This window comes from Orbicella franksi, chromosome 4 (assembly GCF_964199315.1).
Source record: "Orbicella franksi chromosome 4, jaOrbFran1.1, whole genome shotgun sequence".
Taxonomy (NCBI): domain Eukaryota; kingdom Metazoa; phylum Cnidaria; class Anthozoa; order Scleractinia; family Merulinidae; genus Orbicella; species Orbicella franksi.
This window is the reverse complement of record NC_138148.1, coordinates 12,102,387-12,121,708: the sequence shown is the minus strand read 5'-3', so window position 1 is coordinate 12,121,708 and position 19,322 is coordinate 12,102,387. Positions and strand designations below refer to the sequence as shown.

General features: G+C 37.9%; 3 protein-coding genes and 1 pseudogene across 5 annotated transcripts in view; 1 reads left to right on the top strand and 3 right to left on the bottom strand.

Annotated features, from left to right (window-relative positions):
• Positions 1 to 19,322, bottom strand: part of LOC145484635 (uncharacterized) — a 198,198-nt pseudogene that overhangs the window by 33,143 nt on the left and 145,733 nt on the right. The window lies entirely within an intron of this gene.
• LOC145484647 (rRNA-processing protein FCF1 homolog) lies at positions 351 to 5,885 on the bottom strand. Its single transcript, XM_081463250.1, has 9 exons — positions 5,818 to 5,885; positions 5,656 to 5,723; positions 5,488 to 5,553; positions 4,690 to 4,838; positions 4,275 to 4,347; positions 3,173 to 3,260; positions 2,404 to 2,498; positions 1,801 to 1,835; positions 351 to 1,692 (listed from the first exon to the last, which is right to left on the bottom strand). Exons 1-9 carry the CDS (start codon positions 5,818 to 5,820, stop codon positions 1,679 to 1,681), a joined length of 591 nt encoding a protein of 196 aa, XP_081319376.1. The 5' UTR covers positions 5,821 to 5,885; the 3' UTR covers positions 351 to 1,678.
• Positions 5,881 to 19,322, top strand: part of LOC145484615 (uncharacterized) — an 86,852-nt gene continuing 73,410 nt past the window's right edge. Inside the window, exons 1-2 of one of the 2 annotated variants that reach the window (XR_014049039.1) lie at positions 5,881 to 6,464; positions 7,820 to 9,812. Coding sequence is in view for 1 of the 2 variants with exons in the window: in XM_081463214.1 (XP_081319340.1) it covers positions 5,960 to 6,464; positions 7,820 to 8,373 (1,059 nt within the window). In the remaining variant the exon portion in view is untranslated. Of the gene's footprint in view, positions 6,465 to 7,819; positions 10,418 to 19,322 lie in introns of those variants that run through there. The other variant, XM_081463214.1, reaches the window with a different exon arrangement.
• Positions 10,724 to 19,277, bottom strand: LOC145484640 (uncharacterized). The gene is made up of 5 exons (XM_081463243.1): positions 19,191 to 19,277; positions 16,007 to 16,195; positions 14,067 to 14,153; positions 12,882 to 13,145; positions 10,724 to 11,402 (listed from the first exon to the last, which is right to left on the bottom strand). The coding sequence occupies exons 1-5, from the start codon at positions 19,218 to 19,220 to the stop codon at positions 11,220 to 11,222; spliced, it is 753 nt and encodes a 250-aa protein (XP_081319369.1). The 5' UTR covers positions 19,221 to 19,277; the 3' UTR covers positions 10,724 to 11,219.

Here is a 19,322-nt window from a genome sequence, read left to right as displayed (position 1 = left end):
CCGGATTCAATACTTGGTGAACTGGCCAAATATAATTTGACTGTTTGCCATAGTTTATGAAAAGTTCGGCTTCCAATCTTCAAAACGTAAATTGGCAATAATACCCTCGTATGCAAATAAAATCGGCAAAACGTTCTGGACTCCATATCTTAAGGGAAGACCGGTTTCTTCCTTCATCTCAGTATTAAATTTTCGAAATCGTCTTACGAGTGATCCGTAATGGAACAAATTATAAACACACGAAAAAGCACTCGAAGTTATTGTGAAATACAGTTCTTAGTCGAATGTTTCATTCGGCTTATACAATAATAGATTTTTACTTTGTCAATTGTCGGTTATTTAAGTTGGAACAAATTTCTAATTATTGCGTTTTATTAAGTTTTACATCGATGCAACCTGCAGCTGGGATTCACGAAGCCCTCCCTAGTTAATAGGCATCCTAAGCATTGCCTAACAATCAGCTTTTATATTCGAACAATACTTACGAGACATCTTAGTCTAAAAGGCCTTCTTGAAACCGGTTCGGAAAACCGCTCATTCGCGAAAGTTTTAATTTAAAGAGGGTCTGAATTTAAGTGATAGCTGTGAACTGGTCAAAAACAACTAAACAAACAAACAAACAAACAAACAAACAAAAAATAAACAACAAAAAAAAAGGAATTAATTTTCAGTTGAGAAATGACGCATTTTTCAAGTTATGATATGATGATCTGCAAAATTCAGAGATAGATGAGGAAAGGAAGGAAATTTTAATTTTTTTAATTAACTAGGAAATAGCCGAAAGTTAATTGATAAGAGCGACCTCAACCTCGTTGGGTCCTCTCTGTACCACACAGAGAGAACCCTGGGAATGAGGTTGAGTGAAACCCCATACAGACCCTCTGTAACTTTTTTGACGTCACGTATGTCGAAAAGAGAGTTGCGTGACGATTTATTCTGTAGTTTTCTCCCGATAATGAAAAACGTTACACCCATCCACATTATAATCAGCAAGTAGAACTGTTAGAATCAAAAATTTTTATTTTCGATTTTTTTAATTTACAAAAAGACTTCGTGCGGTTTAATTCTTGTAATTATTCAGCACGCTGAACCTTCAAGATGTTTTACAATGTCCTTCAGAATCAACTTTGGATGATCATGTGTTCAACCTAACCAGCCAGAAAGAGGACTTTGAACCAGATGTAACACGAAAACCAGTGCATTCTAGAGCACGCTTTGATCACTTGTTGGATGCACAAGTTTCTCTTTTCTTTCGTTCCGACTGGCAGACGGAAATATCAGTGACCCTGTTTTCTCTTTTCTCCGTTCTTGGCTAGCGTTGCTGACGGGATTTCGCACTTTAATGCTTCCTTTCGGAGGCGGAACCGCGAGGGAATTTTAACCACCTGGGAAACCCTTAGCGAAAATTTTCGCCGGGATCTCCACTTGACTACTCTTTGCTCTCCTCGCGGCTTCGCCACTCACGTAAACTGCGAAGTGCTTACGCGCAAAATCTCGACAACTACGCTGGCTATACGTTCTTTGACCACGTGCCTGCGAGACCAGGGCGCCTCTTCCGCCTTGTGCAAGACCGCAAAAAATGCACAACATAACAGCGTGCTCATTCACTTCATCCTGACTCCTTCAGTGGGCCGCTGTCAGCAACAAGTACAACAGTCTCCAGCGAGCGTATTTCTGTTTAAACTCTTGGAGCTGCAACAAAAGCGAAAGGAAAAGCTCTTACATTGTAGCTCATTTTACCATCTATACTGAATCGACACTTGATTGGAACCGTAAGAGACTAAATTGAAAAATAGTTACCTCCATACGCATCAGGCATTCTTTCAATTGTGTACCTACATAACAGAAAAAAAAAAACCGAATTACATATATGACTAGAAAAAATGTAAGCAGGGAAGTGGAAAAACAACTAACAGATTACAACAGCAAAGAAAATACTGGCCCTTTTCTCATTGGAGACAAGGCCTAATGAACCAGACAAGAACTTTTGCTCCAACAAGCAGCCACAACATACGGCCGGGGTTCCAGAGCTGGCAATTCAGTGCTGCAGTGGAATCATTCACTCATAACCCAGTGCAATTCATCATTATTGCCAATGGCAATTTAGACTTTCTCCTCACAACAAGGTAAAAGATGTGGACGGTTAAAACTGTATATTGTACCTGCCATACACTAATATTAAATTTTTGAAGACTGGAGTAAATTGCTAGCCTAGTTGATACATGTAGGCCAACTGTTACAACTGTTACTGTTATTTTAACCTTGGCTAATGTGTAAACTTTTTATTTAAACTGGAATTAAAACAAAAACAAAACAAAAACAAAAACAAAGCAAAAAACAAACAAACAAATATCATTAACAAATTGTTGATATATAAACCAACAGAATTCTTTGTAGTCTTACTTGTGTTGTGAAATGTACATAATAGGGACTCCTGGAACCTTGCGGATTCTTCTTTTCAAATCTCGGTCACATGTTGCCACAATATAACACTTGTGCTGAAAGGAATAACACAAACAAGAACTTCAACAGGATTTCATGTGATCCCAGTTACATAATATGAGCCAGTAAATGACCAACATCTGTATTAAGCTGCAGTCTCATCTGACAACTACATTGCCTTCATGTTACAACTACATGAACAGATACTTTCCACGTAGATTCAAAACTCATTCTTTAGCTTTGAAAACTGTGGTACAGTTCTTTTTTGAAACCAAACAGACAAACAAACAAAGATAAAACAAAAAAACTGAATTGAACCTACCCCACCCCACCCCCCACCCCCCACCCCCCCCCCCAAAAAAAAACACAACAAAACAACAACAAAACAAAAACTGAAAAACAGTTTCAAGTCAATGCTATGTGCAATAACACTAAATTTGAAAATGGCCTCGCCTTTGTCAGGTTTATTGTCTTGGCCTAAAAGGAAATGATACAGTGCTTGCACTCATAAGAGTACACTTTGTTAGTGATACATGTACTCATTGTACTGCAGTTTTATCTATTTAAAACTCTGAATCAAAAAAGAAAATAAAAAAAAAATAGAAATAAAAATGTATGGCAATTCAGTGATGCAGTGGAATCATTGACTCATAACCCAGTGCAAATCATCATCATTACCTTTTCAAACAACCTGCTTGGACTTAAGTGGAGAGAAAAACAAAAACACTACCTGTTGTATTCTGTGCACTATGCAGTCATCAGCATAAGTTCCTCGGTGCATGCAGGGAAGACGATCAAATCGTGGATCCTTTGCCATCCTACAGGAAATCACACAATCAAAAATATCTCATTTTTCCATTAAACTGAAGACTGCAAAATGTTATAGCATTTCCTTTGCAAAAGGAAGAGGATACTATTATGCGTGCAGGTCCAGAAAATATCCATACTCCCCCCACAGAAGGGATTGGAATTTCTTGGGGGGTGGGGGGTTCTGTAAGACCAAAAAATAAAAGAAATGTGTGAAGCTTTACTGGAATTTCCAGAGGGCTGGGGGGGTCTTAGAAAAAATCCCTTCCGTGGGGGAGGAATGGATAATTATTTTCTGGAACTACACAATGTTGGAATGATAAAATACATGTACCTGTGCACAAAAGTAATTTCCAACTTCCAGCCATTCAGTGATGCAAGAGAATCATTGCCAGTGACTCATAACCCAGTGCAAATCATCATAATAACCAGAATAGTGACAATGGTGGTTAATTTGCAAACAAGCAATCTTGAGATTATGCAACTACATGTATACAGTACTGTTACACAATAAGCCAACAGATACAGTAGTAGTCTGATAAGTAGAGGTATCAGTTTATTGTAGGACAAAGTTATAGCATTTGTTGTTCACTTGAACATGCAAGAGAAGTGTTCCCATACAATTAGAAGAAATTAAGGGAAGTGTTGCAAAGTAGTTTCCTTGGCGAATATGATATTAACACTGATATTCTGCAGTTTTTGTGAATAATGAACTACCATCTGCATCTAATATCTAATTGATAGTTTGAGTATGGTGGAAACGGAAAAAAAGCTGGCAGCTTCTCATACTACCGGTATTGAGAACAAAATATTATTTTGATGTCAATATATAATGGGGCAAATGTAGAAGGCTCGGTACATCCATCAAAGGCAAAAAGCTCTTTAAGTTTGTCAAGCATGTTCAATCCAGTCAGTAAGCAATACTCATTTAGCTTTGAGACTGTGTTTATCTTCTGGTAGCATATTTTTTCTTTCTTTTGCTTGAATATCATCCAAATAAAAATGTTAATCCCAGCTCTATTTACCTGAGTGCCACTCTGTATTTAGAGCCAAGTTTTTCTAACTCTGCCATTACACAATCAGTAATACAAGGTACACCTAGTAAAGTAACAATAACAAAAATTACAAGATGGTGGACCTAAACTGTACATTGCACTGTCAGCCAACAAAACAGAACAGAAACAAAATATAATAAAATTAAAACAAGGGTACAGTGCAAATTAAAGTTACAAATATATAACTAAAAGTAAAAATATTATACATGTGCAAAAAATAATTTGCAATTCAGTGATGCAGGGGAATCATTGACTCATAACCCAGTGCAAATCATCATGATTGACTAGGAGACATTCAGCTGCGAGGCATAAACTAAAAAAGGTTCACAAACATTCAAGGTACATAATTGATCAGTACTTAGGGGAAGGACATGTAATTACTTACATTTTGCATATAAGCAATCCATCATGGACCTGACAATATCCAGTTTATTCTTAATGGAGAAGTTGATAAAATTGGTGTCAACCAGAATATAATATGGAGGTCCAAGCTGTGTGTTGTATTGAAAGAACAGGGCAGATGATGATTGTTCCCTGCATGGAAGAAAATTAGCAGATATTAACACATTGCAGTCTTGAAAAGATAAAAAAATATGGTCACTAACTCTTTCAAAGAAAGACAAAACCATGGATGAGGGCATATGCTGCTGCCTCCTTATGTTTCCACAACACATTCATGGAAGAGTGGTATATTTACATGTACATGTATGTTCTTGCAGAGCACTCTGCATAATCCACATTTACAGATATTAACACATTGCAGTCTTGAAAATATAAAAAAAATATGGTCACTAACTCTTTCAAAGAAAGACAAAACCATGGATGAGGGCATATGCTGCTGCCTTCTTATGTTCCCACAACACACACATGAAAGAGTGGTATATTTACATGTACATTGACAAAAAATAACCTAATTCATCAGTTTGACAGAATTGTTCCAATCAGTTGCCACTATTAATTAGCTTTTTCTTCTGATTCTTGTTCAAAACAAGTTCATTTCACCAAACCTCGATTTCCCATGACAACATAATAATAAATGCATTACATTATCAAGCAACTGATCATCCTGATCTACTGCCAAATTCTGAGAACTCACGTAAACCTGATGTATGGTAACATTGGGACAATTCAGGTCATGTTTCGGGGGGTAAATTAGCATAAATTACGGATGAAGAACACATACACGTGGCGGGTTTCATTGTCTTCCTGCTTCTTCCTTTTCTCTTTCTCCTTTTCTTGGTTTTGTTTTCTGGTCAAAAAGGAACAGAAAATCACAATTACCTAGCTGTACCTATGCAGAAAAGCGTTTTAGTCGGGCAAATCGTTTCAAGGAGAACAAAACTTTGCTCACATTCTCATGTCCTTTGGCGAGATCATTCGCTTGACCGCTGCAAATTTTCGCGTCTTTTTTGCTTTACCCTGATTAATCAAAGATTATGTTAGTAAGCAAAGCTTGACCTAAGCCAATAATAAAAGATAAACGTGCAATAAAAGAACCGGACACATTCCCTACCATGATAACATCCAAATCTTCACACAATATGGCGGCTGGTGCGAGGTGTGTGATTCAGGAATCTGGGCCTAATAGGCATAGCCGCTGACCTGAACACAAGCCAAGGCGCCTGGCCGTTTCAGCGGAAGATCCGTGATGAGAAATGAGATGGATTGCACAGGCAGTGGGCAACATAGCGAATTTTGTAGGTAAATTTATAAATACTGAAGTTGGATCGATAACTAACATCTGTCTCCGAATTGGTATGGCTTCAGCTAAAGACAGCTGCAGCTCTTCTTCAGCGGAGTCAAATCAACTGATTTTCAACCCCAAGGCCTGGCTTTCAGAGTTCAGATCTTCGAAAAATGATAGTAAACGCCGACTGCGAGTGGAAATCATACAACAAACCCTAGAAGCCTGTAAAAACTTCAAGTACACACTGGAAGACGGTTCTCAGGTCACATTTACAGATCACGAAAGTGTCTCAAGAGATGCCCGAAAAACAACTCTTCACATTGAAGAACTTCCGCCGAGAAGAACGGCGGAATGTGAGGATTTTAAAACCAAGATAGTTGTGGTCAATGCAGATTGCCTTGAGGAAGCGATTCGCTTGAGGAATGAAGGGTTTAATCCAGCTGTTTTAAATATGGCTTCATCTCGGAGACCGGGTAGGTGTGATACCTGACGGGTAGCTCTGTTTACTTACAACTTCCAGTGTTGCGATCAATACGTGATAGAAATTTTCTAAGGTTTTTATAATCTGATCTCGTTTTCCTTTTCTGAAGTTTCGGTGGTTTCTATCCACCTTCATCAGAGTTGCAATCTGTAGGTTTGTCATTGCAATTATAACAAACCTACAAATTGCAACTGTGATGACGATGGACAGAAGCCGCCGATTCAAAATTCAAGAAGGAAAAAACAGATCAGATTACAAAACCCTTTGAAAAAGTTCTGTTACAGTCTGTCAATACAATAAACGTGTACATGTTCTTCATTATCACTCTCTCCTCAGCAGAGGTTCGGACGTTTGTCATAGAAATCTGCTGTGCAAGGTGAGTGCAGGCACAAAGGGTCAGGTAAAGCCTGGTTCTCATATCCCGCCGACCTACCTGCGACGTAGTCGCCGGTTGCAACTGACAACGTTTGGCGATCTGTCCCAGTGGGTCCCTGGCTCATCTGCGATGGATCGCCGACATACTCAAATTTACTCGAAATGCAAATCGAATTGTGCAATTTCCAAATATTTTACCTGTAAATATGGATCCAATCGTCTTACTGGAGTATGTTGCATCCGCAGATGATGTTCACATAAAATATTTTCATCGCCGACAACCACTGACAACCGCCAGCTTGCCTGCGAAGTTGAACTCAGCTCAACTTAGCAGGCAAGCCGGCGGTCAATGCCTGGGATAGATTACGATTCGGCGATAAAATTAACGTTCACATATGCTATAACGGTGTCCCAGGCCGTGCCGGCGGCTATGTCCCAGGTATGTCAGCGGCATATGAGAACCAGGCTTAACCCTGGGTCTGCATTCCCATCACTCAGTGGATGCTCCCAACCTCTAGACCTCCTTTTGAGCCTTTGTGAAGGAGAGAGAGAAATATCTTTTGTTTTGGGCTTATAGACTACATGTAGGTCATAAATATTGCATAAGCATTTTATTAAAACTATGTAACATTGTATGATCTATAGTAGCACAAACTATAAACAAATTGCAAGATCCTGTGATCAAGTTTAAAACTGGTGAAATTAGTCTGCAATAATTAAAATAGTTTGGATCTCAGTCACAAGTTACATGTACAAATAGTATAAATAGTGGGAACATCCATTTGGGGACTTATGACAGAGAGCCATTTGGAGGGATTATTAGAGGAAGCTTATGTTCCAAGTGCAAAAGATCTGTTGTCATAATTTTATTTACAATCTTGCAGTTTTCGTTTTGTTTTGTTTTCAGCATAAGGATCTTGTCTTCTTAGACTATTACAAATAATCATGAGGACTTTCATTTTGTTTTGCCAGGGGGAGGCTACCTGTCAGGAGCTGGGGCTCAAGAGGAGAACTTGTTCCGTCGGACAAATTATGTCCAACATTTAGCCGACCCTGACAAAGAATTTGATCCCAAAAGAAAATGGACATACAGACTCCCAGAATTTGCATGTGTCTACTCGAAAAATGTCTTCATCATACGAGCGTCCGAGGCAGAAGGATATGCATTTCTTTCCAAACCAGTGCCCATGTCTTTTCTTGCTCTCTCAGCCTATGCCCATCCCCCCCTTACGAAAGATAAACAAAGACTCATCCCTCAAGTGGCTGAAAATACAAAACGAAAGATACGCTGCCTGCTGTCTACAGGTCTGTACCATGGCCATGATGCGCTGGTTTTATCAGCTCTTGGATGCGGTGCATTTAGAAACCCTGCCCGTCACATGGCTCAGCTCTTCAAGGAAGTGTTGTTGGAGGAAGAATTTGTGAATAGATACAAGCATATATCATTTGCCATCTTTGATGATCATAATGTCAGGGGGGATGGAAATTATCAACCCTTTTTTGAGGTTTTTTCTGAATCTTCGTAAACGTTACTGGTCAGTGCTAATTACTGTTGCCAAGTAACTGTTGCCAGGTAACAGAACATCAAAATAACTTTAAATTGGACTAAAATTGGAAATACTGGAAAGGGCTTTAAATAGAACAACACAATCATCTTAGAGCAGTTTTTGATCATTTGGCATAGTAGTAACATTTTTGGAACTGCCAAAGACTAAACCCTGATTGATAAAAGTAATCATAACAGTATAAAACATTGAAGGACCATAAAACATCACCTGCCATTGACTGTGAATTCCACTTCATCATTCAAAATTATTTTCGCCTGCAAACTCTGATATTTCGCCTACATTTTAATGGCAGGCTGTTATTCTGAGCCAAGAAAAGTTAATCCTTTAAAATACAATGTCATATTAGATGTACATGTAGTGAGAATGCACCCATTTCCTCAGTCATTGGTTCCAGGCCATTTAATAAACTTACTTACCATAAATCCTCGAATGAGCACCCGGGGCCCTTATTTCAAATTTAGGAGAAGACAGGGGGGCCCTTTTTGAGGGGGGGGCACTTACTCAATTTTTCCCAAATCATGACCTGACATGATCATTTTCTTAAAATACATCATCTGTGCGTAAACAACAACATAAGCTGTTTATCAGCATAAAAAACTGATCCTTAAGTTTAAATTGTGGCACCGTTAGTACTTGTAATTTTTTTCCAGACTTAATGTTTGCACAAACTGAAGCAACACACAAATTTAATACTAAATGACGGAAACTATACATCATTTGTTGTCTCATTACTTGCCAACAAAATGGGGGGAGGGGAGGGGGTGCTTATTTTAAATTTTGGCCGATAAAAGGGTAGCTTATTCGAAGGGGACGCTTATTGGAGGAGGGTGGTAATTCAAGGATTTACGGTATACACCTACATATATGTAAGGATGATATGCAACACAAAATAAACTTCAAGTTTTAATCCTCTCTATATATTATTTCTGTAAATATACAGTATTATTTGAAATGCGTTCATTCTGATGTGTAATAAAAGAAATTAATAAGCAAGTCAACAATGTTCTCATTAGCACAAGCTTAGACTCATGTTCTGTTCTTAACTTAATGTTTGTGTTATAAAATGAACTTTTGAAAAAAAATTAAAAAAACTTAATATGAGTCAAATAAAATCTGATTGGTTCTTATCTAAGTAAGTAACTGATAAAGATCTATTGACAACAAATTACATAATTTATGTATATATGTATACAATTTACAAAGTACAAAATTTCGTTGAAAGAACGGTTGTTGTGAAGGTACAGTTCTTTAAGAACAAAACTGACAATAGAAACTATTGATAACTAATTAACAATTAGACCCATAGCCCGCAAGAGCTACGGGTCAATAGCCCATGAGGCGAAGCCGAATGGGCTATTGACCCGTGGCCCTTGAGGGCGAAGGGTCTAATTGTTTTAGTAACACCCAACTAGTTGGACAGAAAAGGCAATAATAAAGTTAGCAAATACAAGTTGAAGAAAGACTTATTTGGTAATAGCGAAAGAAAGCGTCACGCTCGATTGCACCAATTTCGCTACTCGAGGACTATTACTAATAGTCCTCTAGTAGCGTAGCCAATTAAAATGCAGGATTTGCATTAGTCCACTAGTTGGGTGATACTAATAAAAGATATTCTAATCTCAATGAGTTGTTATTAGAGGTAAATAGTTGCATGTGACATCATTTCCAGAGGAAAGACAATGACAGCTATCTACACAAAATAACAACAACAATATTGCATTTAAATATTTTCATTACACATTTACATTGCTCCTGTGACAAGCAGACTTAAGCATACACTGCAGAATAAATACTTTGTTCTTGATGACACTAAATAAATGATCACACCATGCAAACTCCCTACTATGTTCAAGCCATGTACAGTACAAACCCACATGTGGGAAACTAGTGGTTTAAGAACCTGGTGGCAGAAATGTATCATTTTATAACCTAAAAATATAAGAACCTGCTTAGCCAAGTAAGATCAAGCAGGTTCCTATATGTGGGTTACAATAGACCAATTTTGATATATTAATATTCAGCCTAACACAATAGACCTCAGCACAAGGCTCTGGGGAATAACGCCACAAACTCTGTAGTTATTCCCCAGAGCCTTGTACTGGGGTCTATTGTTTTAGGCTGAATTTTAATATATCGAAATTGGTCTATTAAATGAACTCTTGTTATAGAGGCAACACTACATAAGCATTCTGAAGTGTGTTAGACTTTCATAATACAGTTGTGAATAACACCGCATATAAAAAAATATATATATATTTAAGGATCAAACCCAAGTTTATATATTTTTCTGGTATTCAACAACTACATCTCCTTCATAGAAATTAAGAACCTAATAAGAACCTTAGCCTAAATTGCCAATAAGTACCCCCAAATACAAGAACCTATTTTGCCAGAGTACAAAAAATGTAGGTTCTTACACATGGGTTTTCACCAATTAGAAATACAAATCACTGCTTTCCTATTCAGCGACACTGTTTTATATCAAATTTGATTTTTTGGTGATAAGTTTATTTATCTAATCGTTCTAGTTTCAAAACATAATATAATAATATTTATTACAGGAAGCTCTCTCACCTACTGGTGATATACAGAGAGGTCCTGTTCTAAATAATTATATCATTAGTCACACAAATAAAGGAATAAAATATGTTCTAAACCTAAAATAATGCAGGAAAAAAAAACACACATAAATAAGGACCACTCTTTTTTCATACACCAAAAGTAAAATTAATATGGCCTATTAATTAAACTTGATTGAGGATTCCTTTCACATCATATCCAACCTCTATGTGCAGAGAAACCTATTACTCTGAGTTGGAGCTATTCAAGCGTCTGAATGCATCATCCCTTAGTGAGCTGAAATCATTATTTTCTGTGGGAGAGTGAGGCTCTGTGCTCCAATCACTAGCGTTTGATTCATCATCACAGCTTTCTTGGACAGAGAGGTGGGAATCTGTTCGCAACCTCCCACGTCTCTCACCAGGACACTATAGGGATAAATTTTTCCCTTCATTACATACTATAAATATATTTTTTCAAGATTACAAAAGAACATGCCATGTACATAAATGAATTCCTCACTATTAATATTCAAGAGTTGGTTTATAAAGTAAATCAATACACATAACTTTAACTATTTGTGTAAGTGATTTTACATGCACTGGTTTAAATTTTTGAAATTTCTCAAATCCATGTGCATTAGATAACTTTACCATAATTTCCCATTTGATAATACATTGTATTTTTAATTATTAATTAATTTTCAGCAATAGTATACAACTAGGGATTTGATTTTTTTTTCCAGCTTTTATTTATAGTCATTCATTATAGAGACTTTTAGATCTACATTTACTGCAAACGGCTAAAGGTCACATGACAGGAGCCAGATGTCATGTTAGAGGTTTTCGACTCATGTTTTGAACATCAAAAGGTAGGTTTTCGCATAAGTCAATTACCTCAAGCTTTACTGAATTGAATGTTTGTACAAATGCTGAAATCAAATACAGCAACCCTTTTTCTTCAAACCAGTTGTAATTTTTAGGCAAATGAGCAATTACCTAGTAGCCTTTTGCTGTTGTTTGTAGGAAGGCACTGATCCTAAGTGGAAATCCAATATGGTGGCAGCTTAAGTTGATGTGTGTTTTAGGATGCTTTATTAAATCTCTCAGTTAGTACACACACTGTGATTGGTCAATTTAGCAGGCTGTATTCTACTGTATGGCCCTCTAAAATTTAAAGCTGTTTTTGCTGCCAAAATGTTTTGTGATTTAGTGTTCTTAACTTTTATAGCAAGTAAAAGTTTAAAATTTTCTTTTACTTTTGAAATTGTGTATTAAAACCTGAAAACAACTTAAGAGTCACTTAACAACAATTTCAAATTGACTTATTTTGCTTTCGAGGTGCATCAGAAGTTTGAAGTTATTCCGCGTGAATAGAAATCGTTCCCAGAAGCCATCGAGACACACAGTAGAGATATAATAAATATCGCCTTCTCGGTGCCTACTGTTACGGATCCTCGTTTTTTTCCCTTCGATTTATGGCCTGCGCACTTTGCACTTGGGCCATAAATCGATGGGGAAAAAACTTGGTCTGTAACTTAAAGTATGGCCCTCAAACTCAGTTAGCAAGAGGTATTTATTTCCTTAGAAAGCTACATATGCTACGAAACATACTATTTTTTTCTATTTCCTTTTTTTGGTGTAATTTTAAAAATTTCCAATGCCATGACAGGATGATTACTACAGTATTCGCCCCAATTAACTCCAATCGACTGATGTCCGAACAGCAAACATATAACCTCAAACCGCAGTTAGACCTTTGCAGTAAACATGGATGTAAAGGTCTCTATTTCCTCTAGCAATGCACCTCAAGGTTAAGCAGACTATGCTTTGCCAGAAATAAGTCAGGAGCTGTTATCACACAAGAAATGGAGAAAAAAACAGAGGTACAATGTAAGTTGAACTTACAGTTCTGAGATGATGTTCCACAACACCCTCTCTTTGAACTTCCCAGGTTGGCCTACTCAGGACCATAAGAGTGCGCATAAGCACATTTCCTAAACCTTGTGGAGCTTCACTTCTTATATCGTCAAAGTACTCTTTGGTGAAAGCAATGTCATAGTCGGCCTCATCAACCGTTGAACGTTGCAATGGATTCACGGTCAATGATGTGCCTCTCTTCTGGTACTTGGCAAACTTAACCACAAGGGTACGTGGATTAGTGTGCCCAACCTGGAAAAATGACAGTTATGATAGTAAGACAGGTATTTAGTGTTTTTAAGTGTTTATAACTTGTATTTTAAAACCTTGTTCTTGACAAAAGGTCGCATGTTAAATTTTTCCCAAGTAAGAGGTCTGGAGCATTTACCAGTTCAAAGAATTCGCTCACCTTTCAGACATGCAACGAGAACGACATCCTTGGAGACCCAGGGGAAGTTAGTGGGGGTGGGAGAAAGTCAAAGTGACTGGGGAAAAAATGTCAAAGAAAAGTTGGAGAGAAAGCAGGGAGACCCTAGGGACAGAGTCTTACCTCCCCAGTTCAAAACAGCTCTTTGGAAATTGGCTTCTGATAGGGTAGAAAAAAATCAGGAGAAAGAGGCCTCCCCCCCCCAAGGGGTGATTTTTAAATGATCCACACAATCATCAATTGATATTTTTATACTTTATCATGATATTTTAAATAATATGTGCTGAAATTCTAATTTCACCACACGAAATAATAATTAACGATAGATAAATCCGACGTTTCGGCGACATCTTGGCACCATTGTCAAGGGAAACTAATTAAATATGCGATTTCAAGAGTAACTAAGAGTTCAGAGTTTCTAATTTGCATAAGTTAGACAAAGACTTTAGCGCCAAGATGTCGCCGAAACGTCGGATTTATCTATCGTTAGTTTTTGCCTGTATATGTTTATCTAAATCATTGTTGATTAGAAATAATAATTTACATAATTAAAAAAAAAATAGTGGTGCCAACAACATTCAGTCCTGAAGCCTACTAAATATCTAAAACCTTGAATAGGCTTCCCTGCTCATAATGGTAATTTGTTAGACAAGTACATGTATTCCTCAAAATTAATTAATAGGTGACCAGAACAAAATAAACACTTTTTAAGGCAAAGTACCATAAAATCTACAGATTACACAAACCTGATAAAAGAACTCGCCAAGCTCCAATTGAGGTACGGGCGGCACAAGATGAAGAACAACTTTACCATTGGAGCAAAGGGGAAAATGCTGCAGTAGAAATTAAAAGAGAATGAAAATATTTAAATTGAAAATTAATAATTCAGAAAGTTTTACAGCATTTTTTCCTGCACTTCTTGGTGAATCAATACTACCACTCTTTTTTTAGTTAATGCCATCATAATCATGGTGTTAAACTTTCATTTATAAAATTAAATCTATTTATGAACAAGTTGTCAGTAGTCATTTTCTGACACTGAGTTACCATTAGCCTTGGTATACGGTGACAAATCATAACTTAAGTTTAGCTTTATTACAGCCTGTATCACCCAAAAAATAATTCCAGTATTAAGTATTATCAAACTGTAATCACCATGCCATTAGATTCAACTTTTAGCCAAGTGTAAAAAAGAAATCGTGGGAATGCATTCAGAGCCTCCTTAACCTTTTAAAGATGCTCAGAATCTGCTTGCATTTTAACAGGCTAATTGCAAAACAATGATTGAGTTATAAAGTTTTAAAGTTAAAACTAAGAATCAATTATAAAATTATGATTATGTTTAATAATGGATTCTCACCAACTTCCCAATAATGATTTTCATTTTCTCTACATTTCATATCAATTGAGTAAGTCATGTGCACTTTACTGAAATCATGCATGGTCTGAATTGTCATTTGAAACCAAAAGCTTGCTGCTGGGTACACACATCGGCATCAGTTCAATCAACAAGCTCAAGTTTTTAAGGTAGTTTAAGGCTGAATGTCTTGGGAACTGAATTATCCTCTACAGTAGAACTTCTAATAAAATCTTCCACCAAAATGTCTGAGAAACAAGGCTCACCATTTTGTACAAGTGTACAGATGACATGATAGAATACTGTATGAGTCACTCAGCATTAGAACATTTGCATTAGAAAACTAGGCTTTTAGGACCTATTAAAATAAATACAGCTGAATTCTCTTCTGAATTCTCTCCAGCTCCAGGGATTCACATCTACAGCTAAAACTGGGGAATATCCAAGAATCAATTCCCCAATTTTCAAAACCGCACATGTTGCAAAAAAGATTTGAAGGATAATAAACACAAGAGCCTCCATTTGGCGCAAAAATATGGTCAGATATTTGTCCTTGGACATTATCTGTTCCTTGAAGCTCACACTTTTCCTCGCGCTATGCTCTCGGCAAACTGTTCGCTTCTCAGACCAGATAATGTCCGCGGGCAAATATTCATGCATATTTTCACGCCAAATGGAGGTTATTGTTTATGTACAGTATGTTCGGCTCTGAAGGGTATGGATTTCAGGCAGTTTAGTCTGGGCTAGTGCATACTAGAAATCTAACAGTTTTGGTGTAGAATAGGGTATAATTATCTTTATTACCGGTATCCATAAGATATTTTCGCTTGTGTGTGATTGGCCTAAACACGTCACGTGAACATGACTGAATATTCCCCAACTAAAACTGGGGAATATCCAAGTGATATTCCCAATTTTCAAAACTGCACGTGTTGCGAAAGAAATTTGAAGGATAATATATAATCTACAATTGAAATTGAACCTCACAAGTAACTTTATATGGTTTTAGTTAGCGTACATGTATGTTGAACTACTATAGCAATAAAGTTTCTGCATAGAAAATAGCCAGTCTAGTTAGGATTGCAATATCAAGCTGATCATTGTCCAGAATAGGGTAAGGGTTTCAGCATCTCAGCGGCACACCCCCACCCAAAGATCTACAGAGTAGCACCCCCAGGTTCACATGTGCAATGCCAATCTAACAAAAACTTTATTACAGAGACAGGTTCAGTGTACAGTACACTGTTCCATTATTCATTGCAAGGTCATGGGTCAGATATTAAGTATGTTTTATATTCATGCAGAAGCTTATCACAAATGTACAAATACCTGTGCCTGCAAATCACTGAGCAGACTCAGCGTAGGATGAACAAACTTGTCAACAAAGCTGGTGGTGTCATTTCTGTATCTGTCACGCAAAAGACGTTCCAGTCCCTCCTTCACTTGCTGACATTTCGGATATTCACATTCATAATATCGGCAAAATATCTCTGCAGCATTACTGATGACTTCCTGGTACTGTAGTTGATTATAGACATCATTGACAAGATGTTAGCTATGTGCACCTATCTTGGACTGCCCGAGATTACTCCCCTTCAAAGATACAGTGGTGTGATGGGGGCCTCAGCTCCCTGTTATTATTATAATGACAGAGAGGGACATGCTTGCTGTACCTGTTTGGGGCTAAAATGGTCTTTGGTACATCTCAGCAAGGTGGGAAAATTGCACATTGGTCTGCATGCATACACTATATTAGCAGGGCTTTACTCTAGAAGTGCCTGGGTAAAACAGGGGACTACCATTTGCCTCTGGGCAAGTGGAAAAACTTGCCTTTATTCATATCAGCTTAGGTGCTGGCCACCCAGGATTTCATGGTTGCGAACCTTTGGGCTCCTCATAATTTGTCTCAGACCACAGCCTTGATTATAGCCTAAACTTGTACTGGCATTGAAGCTTAAACTTAAATTGGATTTATGTCATCAGGCACCTGCCAAATGGCTACATTTTGAAAGAACCTCATAATATAAACAGACATCTAGGCATATGGGCACCTTCAGACTTAGGGCAGTGACCTTCTTGCCCGAAAAAGTTACACAATGACCGAAAGCATTAGTGTTATTCAAACACACTCAAATCGCAGTAAAAACAAAAACGTTCACAATTCTCATGTCTAACGAAACTGTGATCATTCCAAAAGTAGTTATTTTGAAGCCTCACATACTCTTATGACCTCAATCCATAGCCTAGTAAAATCAGAAACTTATAAAAAAAAAAAAACCAGATAATTCTTCCTTGTACGAAAAGTTCAAGAAACTATTAAAACGGCTCTTGGTGGAGCCATTCAAAATGGCCCCTTTCACAGCCACCAAAAAAAAAAAGAGTCTTAGTCTTTGTTTGCTTTGATTCTTTTGTCATCGTTTTGTTGATGGAAATACTATCCATCTCGTGATTTCCACAATTTCCTTATATTAATTGACCTTAAAGGGAGGGTTTCACCATCAGTCGCAAAAACTTGACGTTATAGGTGAGATTTCTAATTAGAAATCCTTTTGAATGTTCCGGCTCCATGCATTAAGTACATTTTCGTTTTCATATCAACAAGATGTATTTCAGAAATCACAGATAATTTTGTGAAAGTGTAATCAGGCGATAGCCTGTGAGTAGCTACACAGTTACACAAAGGCTAGCAAAATGACGGGTGTCCAAATTTTGTGGTAGATGTACACTGTCAGCGGATGCAGGCAGAAAAAGGCAAATTTAGAGTAATAATTATTGAACGTCAAATTTGTTATTCCGGCCGGACCATTTATTCTGGACCAGATGAACAAGTTATGTACTCGCATCTGACTGGTTTATAAACAATGGAATTAGGTGCGGCTATGTGACAGCTTGCACAGGCATCAAAGTGTGTAACTATCCCTTTAATTCTGTTTTGACAAGGCAAATGTCAGACAAGGTAGCCTACAACAATGGCATTGACAACCTTTTAGAATGTTTTCTCCTGAGTATTTTTGTCCGAATCATTAGCATTTTGCCTGAAAACTTTCAAAAATATCTGAAACTGGGGGGGTGGGGGGGGGGGGGGTGGGCTGTACCCTGTACCCTTCCCTCATCCCCTGCCGATATGCCTATGTAAACAGACACCTAATAATCATTAGCAGAAACTTCTTCTGTTCCAAAGGATGTAAGGCCATGGGGCAGAGGTTCCACTCTAATTAACAGACCTTTTCAGTTTGGGCGGTTTGTTTTCCCATTTACAGACCATGTGATATTCTCCAAAGAATTGTTCTTTGATCCAAAATTCATAATTTTGTATACAAATGGCTATTTTAAAATTTCAAACAAAGAATTCTCAAGAGTATCATCACGTGACCTGAAATGGGCAACAAAATATTAAAAAACTAAAAAGTACATCTACGTGTTTGAGTTGTAGCGTTACATGAGCCCACCGCGAGCCCAAGTCAGCCTCACATCATGAGTCAATCTCAAGTCAACCACGAGTCAAGCCAGTTTTTAATATTATTATCATCGTCATCATCATCGTCATCATCATCGTCATCATCATCGTCATCATCGTTGTCGTCATCATCGTCGTCACCATCATCATCCTCATCATCATCATCAATATTATTATTATTACTACTACTACTATTACTATCATCATCGTCATCGTCATCGTCATCGTCGTCGTCATCATTATTTTGTCCCAAAAAGAAAAAAAAAAAAGATTGTAAAAGAAAAAGAAAAAACTGGCTTGACTGGTGGTTGACTCGATGTTGACTCATGACTCACGGTTGACTTGGGCTCGCGATTGGCTTGTGTAACGCTACAACTCTACATGATCAAAGATTCAGTCTAGCAAAAAGTAACCAGTGCCAACCCACAAATTTAAAGACCCGGCTACCCTCTGTTTTTTTCTCCTTGTGAATGGGTGTGGAGCATTTGCCTTCTTTCCTGCTGTCAACAAGGGCTATATGATCCATTCATTTGTCCTCTTCCCAGGAATTTGTGATTTAAAACACAAACAAACAAACAAACAAAAGGTTGGCCCGGGAGGATGGGCGCTGCTACGATATCGATCATTTGGGTCTTACTTTAGACTCCCACTCGTAAGCCTGACATTGATTTAATAAGTCATCTGTTTATGGTTTGCAAGTATTAAATAGGTAAAAAGGTAAGGTAAAGTCTGCATGCGAGCCAAGTGGCCCATCAGGCCGGAGCTTATCCCGGTTTCTGTAGCATGAAGCGACTAGGAGTATTTCTACTCCCCCCTGGATGGGATGCTAGTCCATCGCAGGGTTACCCCCAGCATTAAGTTCGCCAGTACCCATTTATACACCTGGGTGGAGAGAGACACTGTGAGAGTAAAGTGTCTTGCCCAAGAACACAACACAATGTCCCCGGCCAGGGCTCGAACCCGGACCGCTCGATCCGGAGACGAGCGCACTAACCATTAGGCCACCGCGCCTCCCAAGTATTAAATGAGCCACGTATAAGTGAGTCTTAAGCTTACATGTACTTCTGCGTTGATTTGTTGCGCCATCGACCTTCAGTTTGTTTGCGCCTCAAAGGTACTGATCGGCAGTCAAATGCAGCGTGGAAAAACTGAACGGCCTACTGGAGGTCAGTCAGTATAAGCTTCTCT